Here is a 22,676-nt window from a genome sequence, read left to right on the forward strand (position 1 = left end):
AAATGGAGGAAGTTCTTAAATGACAATGATTAGCTCAGGGCATTGTTACTTTACACTACACATCCTAAGATTTGTCAGGACTAAGTACCATTGTCAGCCGCTTGATCCCGGTCTTAACAGAAACGATCCTAAACTTCTGCCCAGTGGTTACCCTAGATAAGACTACGCAAAACTGGAGTGAGTAATCTTGCCTTTGAGTAAGGATCTTTCTTAAGACCTGAATTACAAGCAATACCAAGAACCTGTTAAGGGCAAGCAGTCACTAAGGGCCAAAAAAAAAAAAAAAACAAGCAACAGCTCTTTCATTGAGAACGTGGGTGGCTCTTAAAAGAGCCGTTTATGTCAAGATTGAGACTTACTGTTTACTTGGCGCTGGTGTACTTGGTGACGGCCTTGGTGCCCTCGGACACGGCGTGCTTGGCCAGCTCCCCGGGCAGCAGCAGGCGCACGGCCGTCTGGATCTCCCTGGACGTGATGGTCGAGCGCTTGTTGTAATGCGCCAGGCGAGAGGCCTCACCAGCGATGCGCTCGAAGATGTCGTTGACGAAGGAGTTCATGATGCCCATGGCCTTAGACGAGATACCGGTGTCGGGGTGGACCTGCTTCAGCACCTTGTAGACGTAGATGGAGTAACTCTCCTTGCGGCTTCGCTTTCGCTTTTTGCCGTCTTTCTTCTGCGCCTTGGTCACTGCCTTCTTAGAGCCCTTCTTCGGGGCTGGCGCCGATTTGGCTGGTTCAGGCATGATCGTAACAACTGGAAGATGCCAGGAAACAAAAGAAGTGGCGACAATGACCGCGTGTCCTCTTTATATAGAAAGATTTATGCAAATAAAGAAAGTTAAGGCCCTGTGTGTGTGATTGGTAGTTACTTGAGTGACGTCAGAACGCAATTTTGTCCAATCAGAATAAGCCATGTCTAACGCCGCATTTTCATTGGTTAAGAAGGAGCTATAATCTTAACCAATGACAAGTGTTCTTTCTGGCGCCTAACAGTGGTTATAAAAAGTGCTGCCGTTACACATTCGCCTCAGCTTCTTGTGAGTGTGACAAGTTAGCTATGTCTGGTCGTGGTAAGCAAGGTGGAAAAGCTCGTGCCAAAGCCAAGACTCGGTCTTCCCGCGCTGGGCTTCAGTTCCCTGTTGGCCGAGTACACCGCCTCCTACGCAAAGGCAACTATGCGGAGCGGGTTGGGGCTGGCGCGCCGGTGTACCTGGCGGCGGTGCTGGAGTACCTGACGGCCGAGATCCTGGAGCTGGCAGGGAACGCGGCCCGCGACAACAAGAAGACCCGCATCATCCCGCGCCACCTGCAGCTGGCCATCCGCAACGACGAGGAGCTGAATAAGCTGCTGGGTAAAGTTACCATTGCTCAGGGTGGCGTCCTGCCCAACATCCAGGCCGTGCTGCTGCCCAAGAAGACCGAGAGCCACCATAAGGCCAAGGGCAAATAGAAATCAAGAGTACTTTGCAGCAATCCCAGTAAAGCTAATCGACTCCAAACCAAAGGCTCTTTTCAGAGCCACTCATATTTGCTGGAAAAGAACGTAACATTCTATGTAGGGAGACGGGGAAGAAGTAGTAAAAGACCTAAATTCAGGAAAGCTGGAGAGTAACAAGTGTTCCCCCGGGTCCTTGTTTAAAACGCAGGTACCCGTAGGTTTAAAGTTGGAAGTCCAGGTAACAAAAAATACGACTTGTTAGAGTCTTTGTGAGCAGATCCGTTAGGTCGCTAGTTTATTTACAGTCTAAAATACCCACGGGCAGCCATTAGCTTCCTCATTTTTCTTAAGTGGATGCAAAAGAAGCCTGTGGCTCGAATTTAGCAGACAGCTCGCGAGTCCACCGGCGGCAAGGCGCCGCCCAAGCAGCTGGCCACCAAGGCGGCCAGCACCCGCAAGACTGCGCCACTATCCTGCCGACACCTCGACGCTGCGCGAGATTCGGCGCTACCAGAAGTCGACCGAGCTAATGATCCTCAAGCTGAAGTTCCAGCGGCTGGCGAGCGAGATCGCGCAGGACTTCAAGACCGACTTGCGCTTCCAGAGCTCAGCAGTCATGGCGCTGCAGGAGGCGTGTGAGACCTATCTGGTGGGGCTGTTTGAGGACGCAAACCTGTTGGACATCCAACTTGCCCCGAGATCGAGTGGAGAGCTTTATGACACCATAGTCTACACCTCTCCGAACGCTCTGTCAGCCACACATTTCTCTTGACAGTAGAAATGTGTGGCTCAGTTATATACGTTCAGTTTATAACGTGGTAACGTATATGCTCAGTTCTTTGTTTTACTTCCTGAATTTGGAGGCACTCTGCTATCCCTCTATGTATTAAATTTATCCACTTAAAATTGAGAGTAAAATGTTGGAATGACGTCTATAAATATAATATCCCTCTATGTATTAAATTTACCCACTTAAAATTGAGAGTAAAATGTTGGAATGACGTCTATAAATATGACACCATCCTGTATCCTGAGAAAGGTTTGTGATAAAAAAAATAGGCCATTAAAATCTCAAATGCTGTTCCCTCAGGAGAACTTGATAGTAATTTCTGACGACCTTAAAACCAACCGAGATGTTCAAGGACATGTTTGCCAAAACTATTCCGTTCAAATACAAAGTTTTACTAATCACCTGGGTCATAAAGCCTACCTCTCGAAGACTTAGATGAGGAAAAAGGATTACGGTATGGTTTCACAAGAAACTGCGTATGGGTATTGAGAAGTACAGGGTGCTGGGAGCTCCTGTCAGGAACAGGCCTCTGAGCAAGGCTGACATGGTTACTTACGGAGGAAGGAAAGGTTGATTAATGAGACGTTGCAAATCCCTTTTTTGTTGTTGTTGTAACCAAATAAGACCATGCCAATGGTCTTTTACTGTCAAAAAAATGGTCTTTTACTGCCAAGGTTACAGAATCTTGCCTCCTACTTTCTGCTAACTGAATTCCTTCAACTTGACAATGTTGAATTTTACCTGAACCCTGTGATCCTAGAAAACGTGTTTTAAGAAATCCCCCCACCCTTTGTGTTCATGAAAAGGCTTACTGCAAATAACCACCTTTCCTGATATGATTTAGATAAGACTAAGGATTATGCCCTTGTTTACAGATCCTTCACATTCCCATGGCTTGTCCCCACTGATCAATCAGAAACAAAATGCTTGTTAACCAAACTTTGCTTAAGTGTCCCTCCTTCCCCTAAGTCCCTGAACTTTGACCCACTCTCATCTTAAGGGCCTTTAAGGACCCCTTTCTAAGGGACCCTCCCTGAGAATAGGGTGAGGCATAAATCATTCCTCGTCATCTGTTATGGATTAAATTGCATCCCCCCAAAATGTGTTCTGATTCCTAACCTCTACATCTGTGATTATAATCCCATTTAAGAATGAGTTGTCTTTGTTATGTTAATGAGATGAGATTAGTGTAGGGCATGTTTTGAGTCAATCTCCTTTGAGATATAAAAAAAAATATAGAAGAGATTAAACAAGCAAGCAGCAAGCAAGGAGAGAATGGGGTAAGGTAGCTGCCAAGCCACATGGAGATCTCCAAGGAACCAGGAAGCAGAAGCTGAAGAGACAAAGACCTTACTCCAGAGCGCACAGACAGAAAACCTTCACCTCTGAATTCGGACTTCTAGCCTCCCAAACTGTGAGAAAATAAATTCCTGTTTGTTAAAGCCATCCACTTGTTGTATTTCTGTTACAGCAGCACTAGATAACTAAGACATTCCCACACCTGGCTTTTTTGTTTTGTTTGTTTGTTTTTTCTAGCCTTGCTTATTCTTGTCTCTAGAAAAGAAAAAACCTTTAAATTTCCAGATGCTTGCTGATCTTATAGTTGGAATGTTCTCCGTGTTGTAATAGTCCCCCTTCCCCACTACTAACTACAACAGCCCATTTTCCTTTCTCTCTTTTCTTTCTGAACAAAGCTTCTCCCTATCTAAATCAGGAGGCCTTTTTGTTTCGTTTTTTATTTGAGACACTGACATAATCCCCAAAACAGAAGCTCTTAGCTTTTTTTTCTTGTAAATCATGGACAATTTTGGCTGTCTGGTGACTTTTAGGGAAACCCTTCTCAGGGTAATGTCTTAAAAATATATAATACAAAGACTGCAAAACATTGGTTATCCTAGCATTTCTTAAATAAATCTGATAGAGTGATTAAAAAAACCAAAAAACCCACTGCCGTCTAGTCAATTCTGACTCATAGCGACCCTATGGGACAGAGTAGAACTGCCCCGTAGAAGTTTCCAAGGAGCGCCTGGCGGATTCAAACTGCTGATCTTTTGGTTAGCAGCCGTAGCACTTAACCACTACACCACCAGGGTTTCCGATACAGTGATATGTATGCTTATATAGTTAATACATAATACCACCTTCTGGCATTTTTAATAACTGCCATCAGTAATTTGGGGGATTTTTTGTTTGTTTTACCGGTTGCCATCCAGCAGATTCCAGCTCATGGGATCCCATGTGAGCCCGAGTAGAACTGTGCTCCATAGGGATTTCACTGGCTGATTTTTTGGAAGTAGATTGCCAGCCCTTTCTTAAGCGCCTCTAGATGGACTTTTATCTCCAGTCTCTTGGTTAGCAGCCAAGTGAATTAACTTTTTGCACAGCCCAAGGATGCCCCATCTTCAACACCTGTTACTGTGTTGTTAGTTGCCATGGAGTGAGCTCCAACTGGAGGCCCCAGGTGTGCAGAGTAGAAAGCTACACTCTATAGGATTTTCAAGGCTGGTGGCTTTTTACTGAAAAAAAATGGAACGCAAAGAAACTTATTTCTGATTGGCTTATACAATTTTCTATAGACAAGCTGCCGGGATTTCATTAGTTAACAAGGATGAAATCGCTGGAAGAATCTCATTGGTCAAGAGGGGTGAATTACAGGAAAGCTAAGCTTATATTTCGACATATACAAGTCTTAGGGGTATTGTCCACTCTCCCACAGATGCCATTTTGTCAACCACAGGACTATATTATTTCATTTAACAATGTTCTCTTTTGGATGGCTGGATTAGTTTCTGGAGCTCCCATAACAAACTACCAACAGCTGAGAGGCTCAAAACAACAGAAATTTATTCTTTCACAGTTCTGGGGGCCAGAAGTTTGAAATCCAGGTGCCAGCAGGGTTGGTTCCTTTTAGAGTCTCTGAAAGAGAAACTGCCCTTATGCCTCTGTCTCAGCTTCTGGTGGTTGCTGGCAATACTTAGCATTCCTTGTTTTGTGGCAGCATAACTCCAATCCCTGGCTCTATTTTCACATGACTTTCCTCCCTGTATGTGTGTGTGTGTCTCTGGGTCCTCTCCTCATATTGTAAAGACTTCAGTCACTAGGTTTAGGGACACCCTGAATCCAGGGTGATTTCATCCAGGATCCTTAACTAATTAGATCTGCAAAGATCCTGTTTCCAAATAGGGACTTTACTTAAGGGGAGTACCTGGGTAGTAGAAATGGTTAACATGCTGGGCTGCTAACCGAAAGGTTGGAGGTTTGAGTCCACCCAGAGGTGCTTTGGAAAAAAGGACTGGCAATCTACTTCCAGAAAATCAGCCATTGAAAATCCTATGGAGCACAGTTCTACTCTGACACAGATGAGGTCCCATAAGTCAGAATCAACTCATTGGAAACTGGTTTTCTGAAGGGGTTCTAAGTTCTGGGTAGACATGAATTTGAGGTGAGGACATTATTCAACTCACTACATTGACCCTGAAAGAACTCTGAGGTGATAGTATTTGAGCAGAGATTTGAATAAAACCAGTGAAGAAATTATGTTACTCTTTGGGGGAAAGTATTCTAAAATTACTCTAAATAGTAGCTCGCCTGGAATGTTTAAACAAGATCGACAGTGGCATCACTAGGGTTGGCATCACCCAGTGCGGTAACTCATAGTGTCACCCCTCCCCCCAACTACCCACCCTACACCATCCCACCCCTCAGGGCCAAGCTCCACGCCCTGTGACCTGCTACTTCCAGCCTCACCCCCCACCCAAACCCTGACTGGTAGTTGATGGGGGAGGGGTGGTGGTGGTGGTCGTGAGTTACCACACTAGGTGACGGGTGACACCAACCCTAGTGACGCCACTGCCTTGGCGCACCTCACTGGCTGCACAGGAGCAGCCACCGCTACCTCTCCCACCTCTGCGGACCCCGGGGCCATTTTGGTGTCACCCTCTCTGACAGTGTCAGGAGGTGCGGTCCGCACCTGCACCGCCCTTGTGACACCACTAAAGATCAAAAAGTTTAAGTAAGTTAAATATCAACTTTAAGATCAAGAATGGTTAAAGACAATCAAGAGCATAGGGAGCAGGACAGAAGTGCGTTCACAGAGGTAGTCACAAGTCAGATGGTGTAGAGCTTTATATGCCATCCGATGAGTTTTGAAAATCATTCTAAATGTCATTTTATAAGATTTGAGCAGACGAATGGCACAATCTGATTTATATGTCTTTGAAAGTTCGCTAATGCAATTGTATGGTGAATAATAAGTTTGGAAGTAAGGATATAAATTAGGAGGCTGTTGCAGCAGGCCTTTTGAGAGATCATGGTGGCTTGGCCTAAGGCAGAGGCAATAAACATTGGTTAGTTTTAGTACAGCATGTATTTCACACTTAAAACCAGTAGAATTTGTTGCTGTATTTGATGTGTTTTGTGAAAGAATGTGAGGATGCAAGGAAAACACTGCATTTGAACTAAGATTATCTTGGTAAGTCAGTTACCATGTTACAAGAGTCTGAGCAGCATTATGTTGTAATAAGATGATATACTATATGTATGTTTATAGAAAAATAACCACCCCATCTATCAATCTCGGAAACTATAAACCGTCTGAAAAATTTGCTACACTTATTATTACTTATTATCGCTATTTACTATGCAAAACTCATGAAATCAGATAGAGAGAGGCTCCTGGGAGGCAGAAATTTCACCGATTTTTTAAAGTAGAGAGAAGTCTCTAAAAGTGTATTTTGGTTAACTTGTCAAATTAATCTGTTCGATCTACCCCCTCTGTAAAATATACTGAACTCTGCTCTCAATGGTTGAATCAGTTTTGTTTTTCCAAATATGTTTTGCAGGTTTTCTTTTATTGTGTCAAATAAAAAAGAAATCTAGACTTTGGTAGGAAGAAGCTTTCTTTATTCAGAAAGTAGACATGGTGGTGGCAGTAGCGATGGTATTGGCCTAGAGGTGGTGGTGTTGGCGGTAGAGGTGTTAGTGGCCATATTTATGGATGGTTTTGGTAGTAAGAAAAGCGGGGAAGGGAAAGCAATTATTTTAATAGTGGGGGAGGGGAATGCTACAATAGGGAGAAGACTGTGGATGTAAGATCTGCAAGCATCTGAAAGAGTCAAGAGGGAAGTGTTTTTATACAGTCTGAGAGTAAACAAGGCTAGAAAAAACTCAGGTGTGGAAACGTGGAATGAAAGGGTGACATCAGAGAATAGTAGATCAGAATGTTTTATGATGGGGGTCAGTCTATTCTCCAGGTCGTTGTTGTTAGATGCCATTGAGTTGGTTCCAACTCATAGTGATCCTATGTACAACAGATTGAAACACTGCCCAGTCCTGAGCCATCCTCACAATCTTTGCTGTTTAAACCCATTGTTACAGCCACTGTGTCAATCCATCTTGTTGAGGGTCCTCCTCATTTTCACTGACCCTCTGCTTTACCAAGCATGATGCCCTTCTCCAGGGACTGAGTCCCCTGATAACCTGTCCAAAATACGGACGACAAAGTCTCGCCATCCTTGCATCTAAGGAACACTCTGGCTGTACCTCTTCAAAGATAGATTTGTTCATTCTTCTGGCAGTCTGTGGTATATTCTATATTCTCCAGGAAGGGCCCTTAAAGAGGGGTAATATGTTGGCTCAGGCTGAGGGTGAGCCAAAGTTCAGGGACTTGGAGGGAAGAGAGAAGCGTAACTAAAATTTGGTTAACAAGCACTTTGCTTCTCATTGATCAGTGGGGACAACCAATTCAGTTACTAATTTATGAGGCAGGAGATGGGGATTTGGAGGGTCTGTGTCTGACCTTGTCATAGGTAAACGAGGGGCCATTCATGAGTCTTATCTCAATAATATGAGAAAGGTGACTATTTGCAGTAAGTTGTCTTCCTGAACACAAAATGGTATAGAAACACAAATGCTGTTAGAGAAAGAAAAATGTATGTGTAGAGATGAAATACGTGTTATACTAGTAAGTGTTATCCTATTTTAGTCTTTTTTGCTTTTTTATATACCGTCCACAATGTTAGAGTTTTATTATCTAATAAGGTTGGAGGACGCAGTAAATGAAAAGAGCCGGAGGAAAAACAGCCCAGGCCTTGAGAATAAAAAGAACTAACTGACCTGGAACCAAAAGGGATAGCACAGCAGGCTTCTTCTCCTTTTACATCCCCTCCCCCGACGTAGAGAGACTTCCCGCCACAGCACTTTCGGTTTTCACTCTGGTCCGCAAGAGATTGCCTATAAAAAAGAGCCGCTAGGTGTCATAGACAACTTGGTCTTCGGCAGTCTGAGGATGTCCGGACGGGGCAAAGGGGGTAAAGGCCTTGGCAAAGGGGGCGCTAAGCGCCACCGCAAAGTCCTGCGTGACAACATCCAGGGTATTACAAAGCCCGCCATTCGGCGTCTGGCTCGGCGTGGCGGTGTTAAGCGTATCTCTGGCCTCATCTATGAGGAGACTCGCGGGGTGCTCAAAGTTTTCCTGGAGAATGTCATCCGTGATGCTGTCACCTACACCGAGCACGCCAAGCGAAAGACAGTTACTGCCATGGATGTCGTCTACGCGCTCAAGCGCCAGGGGCGCACCCTCTACGGCTTTGGTGGCTAAACAGCATTTTATCGCTCTGTAGATTGCTGAAAAAACAAAGGCCCTTTTTAGGGCCCCCAAACTTTCATTCGAAGGAGCTGTGGAATGTAGCGTTAATGTAGCAGTTGCCTACTGAAATAATCTTAAAATGCTTGCAAGGTAAAGTATGAAGCGTCCGACCTGGGTAGAGATCTAAGATTCCTAAGGGGGGAGTAGAGCCTCTTTTCGCCAGTTCTGTCTCTGGTTGCCGTTTGCAGCCGTTCTCTAGCGTCTTTACGTTCTGGGTCCTTTACCGGTCTAGAGAAAAAGTCGTTATAGGGTCGCTGAGTAGGAATGACTCGACCGCAACTGGTAGGATACAGTCGGGGCAGTATTAAAAGTCTTTCCAATATATAGTCCCTGTCTCCTTTTATATTCTTACCTTCTGGTACTATTTTAAATACTGGGTATACAAAAGACAGTCTAATGAACACTACATCGCTTAAATTCAGTATAACAATGTAATCTCTGTGTGTCTGTACTCAATAGCATAGTCCTCTCTTCGCTACCCCGGAATTAACCAGCGTCTTGAATTTGATGTTTATTTTTCACATGCATTTTTTAAAACTATGTACATACCCCTATGCAATAGACAGCATCATTTTGCACGTTTTAAAAGCTTCAGAAAATATATTTCTGTACATATTTTTATGAAACATTTTTCTCCGTTGCTTTTGATATATATGCGTTGAAACGTAATTATAGTTTACCTTGGCCGTTATTAGGGCTCATAGCGATTCTAATGCCTCAGTAGTATATAATTTATTTATCCGTTTCCTTATTGACGGAGGTCTAAATTGTTTTATTTATCCCCCTGCAGACGGTGCTGCCTTGGGCACTGTTGTACGCAGCTGTACGCTTCCTCTATAGTATTTCTGGCCGTGGAGTTTCTTGGTAACAGGGTATGTGCATATTCAACATGAATAGAAATGAACAATTTGCTTTCCAAGTTAGTGTTTTTAATTTACACTCCCATATTCTACCAATAGTTTGAGACTTCTCTTTACTGCATGTCTTCATTACATTTACAAATATCAGATGATAATTTTTGCTAGTCTAATGATTTGTAAAATGGTATCCCACTGGGGATTAATTTGTATTTCTCTACTATAATGAGGTTGCTTTTTCTTTCCTGTGATTTTTTTACTGTTTCAGGTTTTCCCCCACTCTAGGAACAGCTTGTTCAGCTCTGCTCATTATTTTTATTTTCTGTCGCCTTTTTTCGTTTCGTGATTTGTAAGTATTTTCTATATAATTTTACTTTTAACCCTTTGTTAGCATGTGGCAAATGCATTGTGTCACCTTGTAGGTTGGCCTGTTTTGAAGTCTCAGTGATATCTTCAGATGTTCAAAAATTAGTTTTATTTTTATTAGTTTTGGGGACTGCCGCCTTTTATATAGGAGTTATCTTCCTCTTCCGCCTCTAAAGAGCCCCAGAAACCAATGGGCAAAGAAGTTTAGACTGCTTATCTCATCATTGGAAACCCTGGCGGCCTAGCGGTTAAGAGCTATGGCTACTAACCAAGAGGTTAGCAGCTCGAATCCGCCAGGCCCTCCTTGGAAACTCTATCAGGCAGTTCTGCTCTGTCCTATAGGGTCGCTATGAGTCGGAATCGACTCACAGCAGAGGTTGTTTGTTTTTTGTTTTTTCTTTAATCTCATTGAAAATCCTGATGGTGTAGTAGTTAAGTGCTAGGCCTGCTAACCAAAAGGTCAGCAGTTCAAATCCACCAGGCACTCCTTGGAAACCCTGTGGGGAAGCTCTACTCTGCCCTATAGGGTCTATGAGTCGGAATCGATTCGACGGCAATAGTTTTTTTTGTTCTTTGTTTTTTTAATCTCATCATTTGGCTTGAATTGAAGAGTAAAGCTTTTCGAAAATAGCTGTAAGAATAGGAATAAAAAAGAGCTGAGGAAGCCCTGGCAACAAATTAATCTTCCTAGTTTCTAATAAACAATGATAGTAACTGAGTACCTAAAATTTGTAAAACATTATGAGAGAAACAAATAAAAAATGTAGCAAGTGAGAGAAGAGAAATAATACCTAAAATATACTTAAAGTCTATTAAATTCGTGCTGTGTTCTACATGCATTATCTCGGTAATATTTAGAACAATCTTGTGAGATGGATTTTATTAATTAGTTTACATTTAAAATCGATACTGGGTTCAGTTATTGGATATGTTTAACTATGGCTTGGAACTACATTGGTATGTGAATCCATTTGTTTAACTGCAAACTTAAAAGCTTTTAAATACAGATCAAGTATTTCCAATGAAAATTTGGAGCCCAAATTTTGATATACTGTAAGTAAAATATACACAAGATTCTGAAGACTTAAGATAAAAAAATGCAAAATAAATAAATTTTGTATTGATACATGTTTAAATAATAGTGATTTTGATATATTGGTCTAATAAAAATGTTATTAAAATTAACTTCACCTGTTTCTTTTTACCTTTTTTTAGAAAATGTGGTTACTAGAAAAATAAAAGTTGCATATATATTTTTATTGAGCAGTGTTGTCTTAGAGTAACAAATTGGCTTTAACTTTTCAGGTCCAGGAACACTAATTGAGAGTCAATAAAAATCCTACTAGGGAAGAATGGAAAAGTAAGAGAAGAAACCAAATGAAGAATAAATTTCATTTTTCTCCACTTATATTACTGAAGACATAGATGAGGACCTCTTTCAACACATACCTCAGGTGGTATCGAGAAAGCACAGTGACACAATATATACAATTCTTATGCAATTCCATTCTATGGAATGGTGAAGCTTCTTTCTTTGTATTAAGCACTCAGAATAAAGAAAGATTAAAAAAAAAAAAAAAGGTTGCCACCGATTTGGGTTTTGGAAGTAGATCAACAGGTCAACAGGCATCTTTGGGTGGACTATACTCCAAAGAAAGATTATGATTTTAGGTAACCTTTTCCTAACTCAACTGAGGAAAGCCAAGGCATTTTCTTAGACACTTTGACCTCTTTACTTCAATTTTTAGACCGAGAGATACTTACAACCCACATTAATCACAGTTAAAATAAATCTCCATGTTTCAATCTCAAAACTACTCTTGGTTTCCCGCAGAACAGGAGATTCTGAAAGCTTAGTGGGTGGAGTTCCTGGCAACAATGAATGAACTCTCCACTCTCTCTGGCCAAGATGTGTAAAAGTCAGGGGCTGAAGGAACAGCTGAGCCCTTATAGGAAACAAAACCAAACCCAGGGCCGTCGAGTCGATTCCGACTCATAGTGACCCTACAGAACAGAGGAGAACTGTCCTGTAGGTTTTCCAAGGAGTGCCTGGGGGACCCGAACTGCCGACCATTTGATTAGGAGCTGTAGCTCTTAACCACTATGCCACCAGGGTTTCCAACGGAGGTACAAGGGGTGTAAATTAAATCATTGAGATTTTTCCCAGTGTTGATAGAGCTCATGGTCCTAGATTCAAGTGTAAGTGCCCCAAGATGCAATTTAGGGTAGATTGTTTAGCTTGCCGGGAACACTGTTGGTGTAGTGGCTGAGTGCTATGGCTGCTAAGCAAAAGGTCGGCAGTTCAAATCTGCCAGGCGCTCCTTGGAAACTCTACGGGGCAGTTCTACTCTGTCCTATAGGGTCGCAATGAGTCGGAATGGACTCGACGGCAGTGGGTTTTTTTGTTTTTTTTAACTTACAACTACAGCTATTTTTCAATAATTATGGGTAATGACTGCTAAAAATACACATAATCACAGATCATTTAAGAGAACTAACCATTGCCAACTGGATTACAAACCAGCAGAAACCTATTTAAAAAGAACTGTTGTTCCTCTTCTCTACCCCACCCCACCCCCTTTGTCTATGCTTTTATCCAAGGGATTATTGGTATTTCTTTATTGGATTAAAGGGCATGACAGATTATAATACAAGAATTTAGAACAAGGAGAGAGGGAAAGGGAGAAATAAGGCATTTTTCCTGCAATACTAACTAGGTGATACTGTCCTGTTTAAGTGTTATTCAGGAGGCTGCAACCATTGCCAAACTGGATTCCTGTGGTTCAGTATTACACAGCAATTGTTTTACAGCATGAACTACCCATTAGGAGATGAATTATTTTAGCATACAGTACATATAGAAATTCAACACATTCAACTTTTTAATAACTTTAAAACAGAAAATAAATTCTAAGTTTAAAAAAGCCTTATTTTTGTTCCAAATTGAGCCCAAATTTATATGGCTAGACAGGAAATAAATGACAAACAGGTATACGGTATAATGAAAAAAAAAGAATGGCATATTAGTAAGAATTTGAATCTTATTTTGCCTCCAGTAATTTGAGCAAATTATTTACACTCTTTGCTTCCTATGTGTAAAAGAAGAACATTGATTTAAACTTTGTGATTCCTTCTACCTGTTAAATTTTGAGCTATCTGGAAAAGCAAGATGAGATCTGTGTGGAAGGAGTGAGAAAAGGGGTGATAGTAAAAGCAGGAGAAAGTCATGGCCACTTCCACCTGATATTTCTATTAAAACACAATGTACTTGCAGAATTTTGGAAGACAAAAAGAGTCTGGAAGTAAATTTTTGTAAAATCAAGATATCCATTTGCAAAAATGGTTTAAAGCTGGAAATAATGACAACACCAAACCGTTATAACTGCACAGTGAAATGTTAATCTTACTGGAGTAGCCAGGGTATACCTGAACGCGGACTTCACCAAACCTGTTGTCCTAGTCAATTTCTACTCATGGTGACCCCAAGTGTTTCAGAGTTGAATTGCATTCCATAGGGTTTGCAATGGCTGAGATCTTATGGAAGATCACCAGGCTTTTCTTCCCCAGCGCCACTGGGTGGACTAACCGCCCACCTTTTGATTACTAACCAAGTGCAAATTGTCCCACCCAGGGGCCTACTTAATAAATGTTCACAATTATTTATTGATACATTTCTTAGAATATTAATGTAATCCATAAATTGCTGGTAAAATAAAACCTAGATGAACGGTGAACATACGCTTTGCACGTGTGTAATTTTCGAATTTGATCTTGCTGTCTCCAAATACACTTCCAGGAAGGCAGACAATTACTTACATAAGATCACTCGCTGTATCCCTGGAGACTAAAACAGTGCGTTAAAAAAATATATGTTAAATTAATGAATGAGGGTAAACTCATTTTCTTACAAAACTGATCTTTACTTCTAAATCACAAATTTAACAGTTTCCATCCTAATTTAAAATTGACCCCAGTCTTCACGTTGCTGATTACTTGCATAAAAGAGCAAGAATCACTTTTAGCCTCCTTTCACACTATAAAACTACCCCACCTAATTTGTGCTCAAACCCTGGACCCGGGGCACTATTCTCTCCCCTTTCGAGGTGGCCTTCTGCTTCAGGGGCGGCCTTGCCTTGTTCTCAAATCTTTTTGCTGTCTGGTCGCTTAAGTTTTTCTCTCTGAAAGCTCTAAAAGCTTTCTTTGTTGAATGAAGAAATCAGTGAACCTTGAAAATGTTGTCTTAAAAACTAGCAAACTGGTCATACAAGTTCTATCCTATCTTGTAATCTCTCGTATTCGATTTTATTCATAGGCAGAGTTATGCTTCTCATCTTTCCTTTGCGGACTGTATCCCAGGTTGTGGTCGGGCATTGTCTGAGCACCAAATAGACTGAAAAGTGGAAGTGGGGGGAGGGGAAGGAGGGGCAGGGTTTGGGAGCTGTACGAAAGGCAGAAATCAAACATCTTAACCCCTTTCCCCCATTCTTCTACTTCTGATCATATCGCACTTCAGAGACAACTAAAGAGCTGCGTTTTGGAAGGCCATTGGAAGCCAAATCCACTTAAAAGCAGAGTAGAACCTTGATGGGGGTGAGGAAGAAAGCGGCAAAATAAGCTGTGAACAGAAAAACAGAAAGCCACGCCCATCTCACGCAACCGTTGTCGCGCCAGAGACAGGAAGCTTTGTCACAAAGTTGGAGGGGAATCCTCACAACCACCTTAGGGAGATCGCCTGAGTTTAAGCCGAGACACTGTCCCTGTATTTACAGCTCTAATATTGACAACGTAAGTGGCTCTTAAAAGAGCCTTTGGGCTTCGGGGCAAAAGCAATTGCTTGGTAAATTTACTTGGCACTGGTGTACTTGGTGACGGCCTTGGTGCCCTCGGACACAGCGTGCTTGGCTAGCTCCCCGGGCAGCAGCAGGCGCACGGCTGTCTGAATCTCCCTGGACGTGATGGTCGAGCGCTTGTTGTAATGCGCCAAGCGAGACGCCTCACCAGCGATACGCTCGAAAATGTCGTTGACGAAAGAGTTCATGATGCCCATGGCCTTGGAGGAGATTCCGGTGTCGGGGTGAACCTGCTTCAGCACCTTGTAGACGTAGACGGAGTAGCTCTCCTTGCGGCTGCGCTTGCGCTTCTTGCCGTCCTTCTTCTGCGCCTTGGTCACCGCCTTCTTGGAGCCCTTCTTCGGGGCTGGAGCAGACTTAGCCGGTTCAGGCATCGTGGGAGGAAATAGCAGAGTACCAGTAATGAGAAAAAGTGCCAGCAGGAAAAGATGTAGCCTCTTTTATAGGAGCCTCTTATGCAGATAAGATGATGAGTTAAAACCCTGTGTCTGATTGGTAGTTATTCAACGTGACAACAGAAGTTAATTTTGCCCAATCAGAAAACGCTAAGTTCAATATCGCATTTCCATTGGTTAAAATGAAAGCGGCACTTTTAACCAATGATACAACTTCTTTTTCGCGCCTAACAGTGGTTATAAAAAGCGCTGCCCCTGCCTTTCCTTTAGCAGCGAGTAGTGATTCTGTCGGGAGTGAAATGTCTGGACGCGGAAAACAGGGTGGTAAGGCCCGCGCCAAAGCTAAGACGCGGTCTTCCAGAGCTGGTCTCCAGTTCCCAGTGGGCCGTGTGCATCGTCTGCTCCGTAAGGGAAACTATGCAGAGCGGGTCGGGGCTGGCGCGCCGGTGTACCTGGCGGCGGTGCTGGAGTACCTGACGGCCGAGATCCTGGAGCTGGCAGGGAACGCGGCCCGCGACAACAAGAAGACCCGCATCATCCCGCGCCACCTGCAGCTGGCCATCCGCAACGACGAGGAGCTCAACAAGCTGCTGGGCAAAGTCACTATCGCGCAGGGTGGCGTCCTGCCCAACATCCAGGCCGTGCTGCTGCCCAAGAAGACTGAGAGCCACCACAAGGCCAAGTGAAGCAAGGTTGGAAATACTGGAAAACAAAGGCTCTTTTCAGAGCCACTCACACTATCAAAGAAAAAGCTAGTACACAATCTCTACTGCACTTTTAGAAACACCTTACTGTATTTTAGGTAAAAGTTTTACACAGTAGGTTAGATTCCCATTTAGCGATTTTTGAGTAGACTCGATGGCAACAGATTAACATTCTTAATACAAATTGTTCTGTGACATTTGTTACAATTTTTTCTCACTGTGTTAGCATTCAGGTTGATTTCATTCTTTTTTGTTCTGTTTCCATTGATTTAGCTTCCCTTCCTTGCCTTATCTTTGCTTTTGAGTAAATGTTGACGGTTTGGTCTCATAGCTGATGTTTGGTTTTGTTCTTTGACGAAGATTATATAAGGTGCTCCTTTCCCCTCAGGATTGAGTAGAGTAACTCACTTCCTGTAATCTGATCTACTGGAAGAACAAGTACTAGTATGCCCGGCAGAGTACCAGATGAAGCCAGGCCAATCTCTGAACCCGCCTTGTAATTCTAGCCTGATAAAATCAATTTGCAATGTTCTCAAGCAGCCAGAGTAAGAGCCAAAGAATTTGGAAGATAAAATTGCTGATGTAAATTGATACAGCTTTACTGATCAAAAATTAGTCATAATCGCAGACCCACCATTTGAAGTCAATGCCCTCCATACTTTAGATATTTGAAAACAAATCGACACTGTTGCCAGACTAGAATTAAAGGGGTTCAGGGATTCCCGCTTGATTTGATGTGGTACTTAAGCTACATAAATTATGACTCTGGAATGTACTAGGCCCTGGCAGTCTCAATTGTCAGGAGATCAGATTGCATAAACAGATAATATTAAAGGTGTTCCACCCCTTCCCCAGGGGGAAGGAGCACTGTGTTTTGTGATTGCTTCCTACCGCTTCCTCACCCCCCAAATAATCCATGGACTCACCACCATTATTGCTAGATCCAGAAGCAAATAGATCCTCCTTTCCTCTTGACCTCTACTCTGTCCTCTGGCTGGAAATTATCAGAACCTAGCTGGCAAGAAAAAAAAACAAAAAATCAAGGAAATGTCATTTGTAGTCTTCTAGCTTTGGGATACACAGGAAAGTATAGAAGCATGAAGTTGGGATAGAGAGACAACAAACACAAAAAAGCAAAGAGTTCACCATGTTCTTTCTTGATCATCTCTACCTTTCCAGCTTTTCTGCTTTGCTACCTCTTTGATTGCTATCCTGTAATCACAAGGGTTATTTCTAGAATATGTTGAATTTCTTCCTATTCCAGAGGCTTCGTGTTTGCTACTTCCTAGGCCCAGAGTACTTTCTGGTCAGTCATTTTTCAGTTTTCACAATGTCTTAGTCATCTAGTGCTGCCATAACAGAAATATCACAAGTAGTTGCCTTTAACAAAAATAAATTTATTTTCTCACAGTCTAGTATGTGGGTGGGTAGTAGGCTAGAATTTTAAATTCAGGGAGCCAGCTTCAGGGGAGGGCTTTCTCCTCTTTGTTAACTCTGGAGGAAAGTCCTTGTCATCAATCTTCCCATGGTCTAGGAGCTTCTCTGCCCAAGAACCTCCAGTCCAAAGGACACACTCTGTTTACGGTGTTGCTTTCTTGGTGGTATGAGGCCCCCATGTCTGTCTGCTTGCTCCTCTTTTTCATATCTCCAAAAGAGATTGGCTTAAAACGCTATTTGATCTTGTAGCTCTCATCAATATAACTGCTGGTCATCCATCATAGCGATAGGATTTACAACACATAGGGAAATCACATCAGGTAACAAAATGGTAGACAATACTAGGAATCATGACCTAGCCAAGTTGACAGGCAATTCAATCCCGACACATAATAATACACCTTCTCTGTGAGATGTTCCTGATTCCTAATTTACGTTATGCCTGCTGACATCATTCTCTTTAGACCAGGGCCTTAAACTACGTGTCAGTTATCACATTTTGGAAACAAGTATCTTATTTGTACTTCCATTTAATGCCTGTAAACTCCAGTAGTATGTAAATTAGAAGAGTCAGTTTGTTATCCAGGGTCCCATCAGGAAAGGAGTGACTCTCAAGTTGTGTACTTTGAAAGTTGTTTATTAGAGAATCTATCTGTAAAGGGATGAACAAGGTATTTAGAAAGCCAAAAGGGATATTGTGGTAACCTGGAGCTAGTATCATCCAAAACCAACAGAGTAGAACTGCCCCACAGGGTTTCCAGGGCTGTAATCTTTACAGGAGCCAACTGTCACATCTTTCTCCCACAGAGCAACTGGTGGGTTTGAAACGCCAACCTTTAGGTTTAGCAGTCTATCGCTTTAACCACTGCACCAGCAGGGCTCCTCAAAACCAAGTTGTTTCTGCCCAACCTTTCTCATGTTCAGCAAACTTACTAAGCGCTGTGCTAATGAGGGGACTCAAGGGCAATGGGGGGGGAGGGAAATTTGGAGACCAGAGAGTTCCTTCCTCTTCTGATCTGCATTGACTTCCCACTGGCCAAATTCAACCAGAAACCAGAGGGTAAGGAAGTGCATTCATATATGGGCCAGTCTCTTGGGGATACAGGATGGAGGAGAGGGAGAGTGAATCTCAACTCGTGAAAGGAACTGTCTGGCACAGTCTACTCCTTTTGTCCTTTGGCATTTACTCTTATCCTTTTCCTAAGTGAAAAGTTTTTATCTTCAAGTTGTAAAGCATGAAATCACACCAGCTCATGGAGTGTTATCAATTTGTTCAGAATCCCACCTGAAACCTAAAATTTTATTCATCACTTTCCTAGAAGGTACTGAGGTAAAAAGTAGGAAATAATTTATTAACATAATAACAAAGCTGCTATGGACTTAGCTTCTATAGCTGACCACAAGTTTGAAGTTAATAATCATGTTGTGTGCTCTCAAGTTGATTCTGACTCACGGTGATCCTGTAGGACAGGGTAGAACAGTCCCAGAGGGTTTCCTAGGCTATAATTTTTATTGGAGGAGATCACCAGGTCTTTTTTTCCACAGAACTACTGGTGGGTTCAAACCATCAACCATTCAGTTAGCTGCCAGGTGCTTGATCATTTTGTCACCAGTCCTCTTTAAATTAATCCTAGATTCCTTCTGAAGCTAATTCCTTTTTACCTCTACCTCTGTCCACACTTTAGCTGGACACTTTACATGGGGACATGGTGTAATTTATGCCTTAGTTCCTGTGATATCTGCATACTTGGTGGTCTTTTCTTTACAGCTTTGCCACAATTTTTTACAGACCAGGACTTGTGGGCAAATAAATGCTTGAGAGATTGCCCTGGGTTCTGGCAGTATCCTCTTCACCTCCACTGGACAGTAGAAACTCTACTGTTGTTGTTAGTTGCCTTTGAGTAAGCTCCAATGCCTAGTAGTATCAGTAACTGAAAAAGTAAGTAGGAGCAAGAGCATATTCATTTCCAATGAAAGAAAGAAAACATCTTTGAATGTTGATAGGAAAGATCTACAGAGATAAAATTGCTTTTTTTGTAATATAAAAGAAAGAGGGAAGAATTACTGGAACTATGCTTTTGATTAGAAGAGAGAATTTTTAACTTATTTCTCATGGAAAATTTAGGGAAGTCACAAGTAGAAAGTGCATGCCATTGGTAAATGTGGAACTGGTAAAAGTTGTACTATGCCAATCTGTCTCTTATCCTACTCAGAACTGCTGTAGTGAAGGCGTCATTCACAGAAAGGCCTTCAAAAATAAAAAGTGCAAGCAAAGAGGCCATTTTCTAGTCCTGTGCCACACCAAGAATACAGAATTTGCTTTTCTCTCCTTATAGAGAGGCACATAAAAATGAAACCAAAGGCCAAAACATCCCAAGAGAAAATAGTGAAAAGCACTTCTGTCTGGAGCTGCTTTCTAAATAGGGTGAAACAGAGTCCCTGAGGGAAGCAGAGACAGAAGTTCAATTCAAATAGACCTGAGACAGAAAGTTAGCCTGCATTCCCCTGCTTATAGGCCACATTCCCTTTCCTTAAACTTGACTAAGCTCATGTCCTTGAGACTGAGAAAGTCTCCAGGTGTCTTCCCTGCTCAAAATACAAATATTGGGAAGCAGGTGATTCTTCAGCAAACTTGCCAGTAACTAGGATGGTTTTGTTTGTATAATCTAGAGGAAAGGAGATAAAATCTCAGTAATTAAACCAGGGCCTTTTTTTTGAGCCAGTTATTTTTGGTTTGACCCCCTGCTGAGGATTTGCATTTGTATTTCCACCCCAGATTTACTGAATCAGAATGTACCCCAGTTGATTCTTATGTATCAGATATATATCAGTATATATAAGCATATTCATAAACAAACAAACAAACAAAAATCAGTTTCCAGGGTTTTTGACTCATGTTGACCCTGTGTGTTACATAGTAGAACTTCTCCACAGACGGTTTTCTTGGCTACAGTATTTTCACCACTGAGTGGACTCAAACTGCCAACATGTGGGCATGTGGGTTAGTAGTCAAGAACCAACAGCTTATGCTACCCCGGGACCTGAGAGCCACTGAATGTGGAGCCCTGGTGATAGACTATTGAGCAAAATTGATAGCTCTCCCTGGAGCATACTACGACATAGAAGGAGGGGCCTGACAATCAAATAACCTCAATAATTGATACATCATAACTGAAGGAAAGGGAAAAGGGATCAAGAACAGAGAAAATACAGAAGTTTTAACCTAGAATGGGAAAGAGGCTGTGTGGAGAGGTCAGGAATAGTTTCCCTGAAGGATTGCAGCTGAAGCCGAGAGGTGAAGCGTTAATCAGATTTAACCAGATAAAGAGAAGGGTATCATTTTATACCGAGTCCAGAACCCTGACTCTAAAGGGCATATTTCTAGAACAGCAAGCAGGTGGTATGGGGTGGAGGAGTCACCCAGCTCTGGAGCCACACAAGAAGCACATTCTCATATGCCCCTTCTGGAAATTCAGTGACTGGAGTCTTGATGGCACAGTGGTTAAGAGCTACCGCAGCTAAACAAAATGCCAGCAGTTCGAATTCACCAGTTGCCCCCTGGGAACTCTGTGGGGTATCAACTTGACAGCATCGGGTTTGGGTTTTCTTTTTTTTTTTGGCAACCAAGGAGAACGAAGTTTCAATGAAGTCTAAGTGCCCCCAAGACACTGAGCATTTTCTCAGAACTTAGAGTGGGCGGGCCGAGTCCGGGACTCGCCTTGCTGGCTCCTCACAGACATGTGGGTCAGGACCCAGCCGCAGACTCTAGGGGAATAGGACTCATTTCTGGCGCCTGTTAAAATGCCAGCTTCCACGCCAAGCACGGAGACATGGGGACGTGTTTGGCCTAAAATGGAGCCCAGGAAGGTCCACTTCGAAGCAGCTCCCTCTCCATTCCGTTGCCAAAGGTCTAAGAACCACTCTTTAAAACTGGGCAGGTGACGTGCGAGCGTAGGGAGGCGGGGGGGGGGGGGGGGGAGGAGCAGTGGAAGTTTTGGGTTTCAAGTACTACGCCTTCCAGAGAGGGTCCACCGAGCTAGGAAAACTCCATATAAGCGAAACTTAAGTTTTGTTCCCTTTGTTTTGTTTACCAAAAGTAAAAAGAAAAAAATTTAAAGGCGATAAGGGAGTAAACTGTGTAGGCAATCTTAAAATAAATAAGGGAGGAAGATAGTGTACAGGTCTTTAGACGACACAATAGTTGTTTCTGTGAAATGGGGGGAAAAAAAAGAATCAGCTAAACGGCAGTTTCTGGTGGCGTGCCGTGATCGTATAGTGGTTAGTACTCTGCGTTGTGGCCGCAGCAACCTCGGTTCGAATCCGAGTCACGGCAGTAGTTGGAAGCTGCTTCCAACCGTAATTTTTTTTCAACACACTGCTGTGGAGACAGTCTCTGAAAAGCCCATACAAAATTTAACGGACTTGTATTTTAATCTGAACACAAAAAAGACAAATATTAATCACCCATCCCAAACAGTCAGCCAGAGAATGTCTATGAGATGTTTTATTCGTTTGTTTTTTCTGTTTCCTCTCTCCAATACTTCTGTTCCCAGCCCTACACAAACCCATATCTACACAGTCCTGTTGGTGTTGACTGGGTATTCCGAAGAAGAAACTGGGATGATCTGAGAAAATAAAAAATTGAAAAGTTTTCCTTTTTAACACTGGAGACATGAGGAAATGACTGTTCGAAAGCAGATTCAGATTTATTGTGGTGAACTTTCCCAGCACATGAAGATTATGAATCATGGTTGGGCCACTGTTGAGCAATTCTACACTTCGAAAATCTGGAGAAAATTGGAAGAACTTCTGGGGAAAAATAATCATGGCCCAGAAGAATACCCTCTATCTCTAGCACCCTCTGTTTCTAGAGTGAGTTAGAAAGGGGCAAGTGAACTGGGTAAGATGGTAGTGGAGGAGAGCTAATTTGAGATGAGGGGGTGAAAGGAGAAGCAGCCAGTGCTATGTGCAAGCCACTGTTAGGTAATGAGACCAGCAGATTCCCAGAGGAGCTTCCTTGAGCCCATTTCTCCCATAGTACAGCACTCTGAGAACACATAAATGGCACCTAGGTCTCATAAAATGTGAGTGCTCAAAAAATACTGTCTATTGTCTTTTTTCTCATAAAAAAAAATAGTCTTAGCTTATTAGAAGTTTTAGCATGAGGGTAGCCTCTTCTCTTTCCCAAAGCCA

At 42.6% G+C, this 22,676-nt stretch overlaps 5 protein-coding genes and 1 non-coding gene across 11 annotated transcripts in view; 4 read left to right on the forward strand and 2 right to left on the reverse strand.

Moving 5' to 3' along the window:
- The window catches only part of LOC100674008 (histone H2B type 1-J), a 31,458-nt gene extending 30,671 nt beyond the window's left edge, over window positions 1-787 (reverse strand). For all 6 annotated transcript variants that reach the window (XR_010321405.1, XR_010321403.1, XR_776091.3 and 3 more), the window contains exon 1: window positions 360-787. Coding sequence is in view for 3 of the 6 variants with exons in the window: in XM_023541422.2 (XP_023397190.1) it covers window positions 363-743 (381 nt within the window). In the remaining 3 variants the exon portion in view is untranslated. The remainder of the gene's footprint in view (window positions 1-359) is intronic.
- Window positions 788-1,021: 234 nt separating this feature from the next.
- On the forward strand, window positions 1,022-5,260 carry LOC100673728 (histone H2A type 1). Its single transcript, XM_064282090.1, has one exon. It carries the CDS (start codon window positions 1,058-1,060, stop codon window positions 1,448-1,450), a length of 393 nt encoding a protein of 130 aa, XP_064138160.1. The 5' UTR covers window positions 1,022-1,057; the 3' UTR covers window positions 1,451-5,260.
- On the forward strand, window positions 1,793-11,687 carry LOC100673434 (uncharacterized). The gene is given in 4 exon segments (XM_064282102.1): window positions 1,793-1,905; window positions 1,907-2,113; window positions 6,732-6,740; window positions 8,508-11,687. Coding segments are annotated over 4 exon segments (648 nt in total). The 3' UTR covers window positions 8,827-11,687.
- Window positions 11,688-12,081: 394 nt separating this feature from the next.
- LOC100673143 (histone H2B type 1-K) lies at window positions 12,082-15,368 on the reverse strand. Its single transcript, XM_023541420.2, has one exon. It carries the CDS (start codon window positions 15,319-15,321, stop codon window positions 14,941-14,943), a length of 381 nt encoding a protein of 126 aa, XP_023397188.1. The 5' UTR covers window positions 15,322-15,368; the 3' UTR covers window positions 12,082-14,940.
- Window positions 15,293-20,089, forward strand: LOC100672861 (histone H2A type 1-H). Its single transcript, XM_023541419.2, has one exon. The coding sequence runs from the start codon at window positions 15,525-15,527 to the stop codon at window positions 16,026-16,028; it is 504 nt and encodes a 167-aa protein (XP_023397187.1). The 5' UTR covers window positions 15,293-15,524; the 3' UTR covers window positions 16,029-20,089.
- Window positions 20,090-21,744: 1,655 nt separating this feature from the next.
- TRNAH-GUG (transfer RNA histidin (anticodon GUG)) lies at window positions 21,745-21,816 on the forward strand. Its single transcript has one exon. It is a non-coding gene; the product is annotated as a tRNA-His (tRNA).
- Window positions 21,817-22,676: the final 860 nt, after the last annotated feature.

This window comes from Loxodonta africana, chromosome 1 (assembly GCF_030014295.1).
Source record: "Loxodonta africana isolate mLoxAfr1 chromosome 1, mLoxAfr1.hap2, whole genome shotgun sequence".
Taxonomy (NCBI): domain Eukaryota; kingdom Metazoa; phylum Chordata; class Mammalia; order Proboscidea; family Elephantidae; genus Loxodonta; species Loxodonta africana.